At 36.4% G+C, this 5,001-nt stretch overlaps 1 protein-coding gene across 1 annotated transcript; it reads right to left on the minus strand.

Annotated features, from left to right (window-relative positions):
- Positions 1 to 663: 663 nt before the first annotated feature.
- LOC147564355 (homeobox-leucine zipper protein HOX19-like) lies at positions 664 to 1,789 on the minus strand. The gene is made up of 3 exons (XM_086672434.1): positions 1,436 to 1,789; positions 1,254 to 1,333; positions 664 to 901 (listed from the first exon to the last, which is right to left on the minus strand). Exons 1-3 carry the CDS (start codon positions 1,787 to 1,789, stop codon positions 664 to 666), a joined length of 672 nt encoding a protein of 223 aa, XP_086528560.1.
- Between the last annotated feature and the right edge of the window lie 3,212 nt (positions 1,790 to 5,001).

A 5,001-nucleotide genomic window follows, 5' to 3' on the forward strand; every position in this document is an offset into this window, starting at 1 on the left:
TGGAAAAAAGATTAGAAATTTAAGCTACACATGAGATCAACATTGATATTTTCCATGACACTTAAGTCGACCGAATCCCGATCGATTTAGGTGGACGGCGAAAACTTATAAATAAAAGAGTGATTTTATGTGAGATGCATGATTGAAAGTAGTAGGTTGTATTTAATGTTGAATTTAATACCATTGTTAAGTCAATTGTTGTTGATGATAAAGGTCAATAGGGGAATACAGATAAACAATCTCTAGTAATGATAAAGATTGTTGTAGTTATGTCCATAAAAAACTGGACTGTACTACTCCCTAGCCTTGCAACAATGATATATCCTTAATTTGGTGACTCTTCCTAATAAGATAAGGAGTAAATAAGACAAGAAACATTTTGCTCTTATTTAGTTAAATAAAAAGATAAAAATTAATACCTCTTGTGTCGTGCTCTAAGTAGACGAGGAAGTCACCCAAAAGGATTTTAAAGGGTATTATTATTATTATTTTCTCTAGCATTATACCCAATTTCAGACAATATTAACTTTAATTTTTATATTTAGTTTTTGACACATCTTTAGAAGAAGCTATAAAGCATGAGGGTCTATTGACCAGAAATCATATTAGAATATGACATAAATTTAAGATTGATTATCTTTTAAAGGAAGAAAAAACTAGGACTTAGACATTACTATTTGTGACATCATCTGAATCATAAGCCTTTGCGATCTTCTCACATGATGGACACATTGTTAAGACAGCTGTTTTAGGAAGTTGGACATAAAATGGGGAAGGGGTTCCAAATTTACTTGATCTTAGTTCTTGCAATTCTTTCTTCAATCTTCTATTTTCTTCATTCAAACTCTCATAGCACTTCTTCAATAGCTCACAATCAACTTCTATTTGCTTTAATTTTGTCCTGCAAAAATAAATAAATTAAATTATAATTGTTTACTATTGAGACCTTGAAAAATCATTTAAGATAAAGGGTTAGGATTTTAAAAACAAGAGGCGGAACTAGGGTTGTTAAGAACAAATACCGTCACATATAGACGAATCTTAGAAATAGATTTCCCTGGTCTAATTTCAAAAGATCTAAAATATTTAAGTGTTTATTTTTTTCGAGACGAGAACCATTAGTAGACTAACTCGGAGCTCATACATAGTTTTTCTTTTTAAACTTACGACAAGACTAGGCATAAAAGTTCAAAATTTTGTTTTTTCCTTTCTATATTTCAAACTTTATATCCATAGATAAATTTTTTGGTTACCTTGCTCTTCTATTTTGGAACCAAACTTCAACTTGTCGTGGACGTAAATCTAGTCGTTCTGCTAATTCTTGCTTTTGTGCCTGTAGATCAAGGATTTATGGTCAATTTCCGTAAATAAACAAAAAATAAAATATCATAACCTATGTTATATGTTAAATATAGGAAAAGCAAGAAGTTATTACCATAGTGAGAGTACTTTGTTGTTTGAACTTGTCTTCTAACAAGGTAGATTGTTCTTTTGTAAGCTTAAGTTTCTTTCTTGCATTACCATAGTTATTTGCATCTATATTGGAACTAATATCATCTTTCTTAGTTGTTTGTTCCTCCGTTCGATTCTCCGAACTCGATCTATCAGTAACATCTTCTACATGATTATTGTCAACATCAAATACTTCTGTCTTTGGTCGAGACGGGTACAAGAGACTCAATTGAAGTTGACGTTTCCTTTCGTTACGTCTCGGTGTGATTTGATGATAACCATAGCCAAGTCCAAGACTAAGCTCAATTTTACATCCTTTTCCTCCTTCCTCTTCCATTCTTCTTCAAATCTCAACCTTCTTGACAAAGTTGGAAAAAGAAATTGATAATTGAATAAAAAAATCTTATGGGAGATTTATACCACCATGCTGCATTTTTAGGATTCATAATCATTAATGATATCTAACTTAAGAAATATTTGAATAAATTTGTAAGACCAAAAGGTGTACAAAACATATTTGTCTCTATATTACAAATAAATAGGGTTGACTGGATGGATGTAGGAGTTACTTCCACAGTCTTCTTCTTGATAATAACATTATTCATTTGTTTGCATGACATTATTACCTTTAGGGCAGTTTTTTGTTGAAAATTAACTTGACATATTAACAATGAATTGACTACTAATTAATTAAATAATTCATCCTTAAATTAATATAATTTTAATTCGTTTAATTTTGTGACATTTATTACTAAAGGGGATTTATTAGGTATGATCCCCAATTACCCACAAGGCCACAACCCATCTGTGTCTTGATCATCTAACTAGTAATTGGATATATAGTGGGGGCCACGGGGGATTAGTCTCAAATAATACCCAAAAGGGGTTTTGGATGTATTCTTACCAAAAAAATAAGATCTTAGCCTTTTTAGTGTTTGGTTCATACTAACATCACCTTAAGAATGTAATACCATATGAGTCTCCTTTTTTTTGTTTCCCGCCCAATAAAAGGTTGAGTTAATTCCTATATGGCCCCCTACTTTGTGACCAGCTTCCTTTATGGCCCCCAAATTTCTGTAAATTCAAATATGGCCCCCTATTTTCATGGAAATGTCATAACTACCCTTCCCATTAATATATTTTCAAAATAAAATTGAAAACAAAAACCTAAATTCCACCTCACTTCCCTCTCCACCACTCATCTCTCTCCACGTCACCTCTCTCTCCAACTCACCTCTCTCTCCAACTCACCTCTCTCTCTCTCTCCAAGTCAGCACTCTCATGAAGGTCGCCGACCGGAAAAAATTTCGGCCGCCGACCTTCAAACTTAAAAAAAAAAAAAAAAAAAAGTTTTTTTTTTCACTCATCTCTCTCTCTCTCTAAAAATTCCGGCGAAGGGGGTTTCCCTTCGCCGGAATCTGGTCTGTTCTTCAACAGACCGATTTGGTCTGTTCTTCAACAGACCAGATTCCGACGAAGGGAAACCCCCTTCGCCGGAATTTTTAGAGAGAGAGAGAGATGAGTGAAAAAAAAAATTTTAAAGTTTGAATTTTCTGGCAGGCGACCTTCATGAGAGTGCTGACTTGGAGAGAGAGAGAGAGAGAGAGATGAGTGAAAAAAAAAATTAAGTTTGAAGGTCGCCGGCGGGAAAATTTTCCAGTCGGCGACCTTCATGAGAGTGCTAACTTGGGGAGAAAGAGAGAGGTGACGTGGAGAGAGATGAGTGGTGGAGAGGGAAGTGAGGTGGAATTTAGGTTTTTGTTTTTAATTTTATTTTGAAAATATATTAATTGGAAGGGTAGTTATGACATTTTCATGAAAATAGGGGGCCATATTTGAATTTACAAAAATTTGAAGGCCATAAAGGAAGCTGGTCACAAAGTAGGGGGCCATATAGGAATTAACTCTAAAAGGTTTCCATGGAAAATTTCCCATGAAATCTATTTCCTAGAAATATATTTTGTTTGATTGTCATTTATAATTCCTTGGAAACACAAACTCTATTATTTGTTGGGTTATTTTCCTAATGGCCCCCAACTTTGTGACCAGCTTCCCGCCTGGCCCCCTACTTTACGAAAAATACCCATATGGGCCCCTTCCGTTATAACACCGTCACTCTCTCTCCTCCATCATGTTTTCTCTCTCTGCCAAGTCACGCCACATCATCTGTTACGCCACCTCATCATCTTCTCCGGCATGGGTCGCCGGCCGGCCAAATTTTCGGCCGGCGACCTTCAAATTTTTTTCTCTCTCTCTAAACTCCGGCGAAGGGGTTTCCCTTCGCCGGAGTTGAGAGAGAGAGATGAGAGAATAAAAAAAAAAAATTTTAGAGAGAGAAAAAAAAATTTGAAGGTCGCCGGCCGGAAATTTGGCCGGTCGGCGACCCATGCCGGAGAAGATGATGAGGTGGTGTAACAGATGATGTGGCGTGACTTGGCAGAGAGAGAAAACATGATGGAGGAGAGAGAGTGACGGTGTTATAACGGAAGGGGGCCATATGGTATTTTTCGTAAAGTAGGGGGCCAGGCGGGAAGCTGGTCACAAAGTTGGGGGCCGTTAGGGAAATAACCCTTATTTGTTTGACAACTAACTTCTACGAATATAATATTAAGTTAATTCCTATTTGGCCCCCTACTTTGTGACCATCTTCCTTTATTACCCCCTATTTTCCGTAAATTCAAACATGGCCCCCTTTTTTAATGTAAATGGCAGAACTACCCTTCTTATAAATATTTTTCAAAATAAAGTTAACTAAAAACCATGAATTTCCATCTCACTTCCACCTCACCTCTCTCTCCACCTCACCTCTCTCTCTCCACCTCACCTCTCTCTCTCTCTCTCTCCAAGTCACCTATCTCTTCTCCGATGAAAGTCGCCGACCGGAAAATCTTCCGGCCGGCGACCTTCAAACATTAAAAAAAAAATCTCTCATCTCTCTCTCTCTCTCTAAACACTCCGGCGAAGGGAAACCCCTTCGCCGTAAGTATGGTCTGTTGAGGAACAGACGATACTAAACAGATCTTTATGGAACTAAACAATTTAACACATAAAAGAGATAAAACCAGTGTTTTGAGTTTATATTATAAAATAGAAAGTTTAAGACTTGCCAGTTGAATTTTCGTCTTCTTCTTCAATATCCCAACTCAGATCTTCATCATCGTCGGCAGTGACATTTAATCGCTTGACTAAACCAGCTCTGTCATTTAATGAAGCTCTCTGCTTCAGCTCCATTTCGAATTTTTTGCTTCTCATGTTCCTCCTCTTCACTCAACCTCATCATCCCTCAAGTAAGAAAACCCTAATCCCCTATTCCATATCTTTTCCTAAATTTCTGACCTTTATCTTGTTTTGTTTTTGTGTTCTCTAGCAATCTTGCCATACCTAATTACGCCATCGAAGGAAGAAATTTGAGTTACTCAGTTACAATGAAACATGGAAAATTCATCCCAATTCTTCAAGATTGTTCGATTACTATACCTTCTGGGCAATTGTGGATGCTCCTTGGACCAAATGGTTGTGGAAAATTCATCCCAATTCTTCAAGATTGTT

Source organism: Eschscholzia californica, unplaced genomic scaffold (genome assembly GCF_041429995.1).
Source record: "Eschscholzia californica isolate CP2 unplaced genomic scaffold, dmEscCali1.0.p SCAF_1, whole genome shotgun sequence".
Taxonomy (NCBI): domain Eukaryota; kingdom Viridiplantae; phylum Streptophyta; class Magnoliopsida; order Ranunculales; family Papaveraceae; genus Eschscholzia; species Eschscholzia californica.

Excerpts from the sequence above, each read along its gene's own strand:
- LOC147564355 (XM_086672434.1), bottom strand. The coding sequence starts at position 1,789 with ATGGAAGAGGAAGGAGGAAAAGGATGTAAAATTGAGCTTAGTCTTGGA. Across the intron at positions 1,334-1,435 it reads AACAAAGTACTCTCACTATG|GCACAAAAGCAAGAATTAGC; the intron begins GTAATAACTTCT and ends CTTGATCTACAG. Across the intron at positions 902-1,253 it reads TTCCAAAATAGAAGAGCAAG|GACAAAATTAAAGCAAATAG; the intron begins GTAACCAAAAAA and ends TTATTTTTGCAG.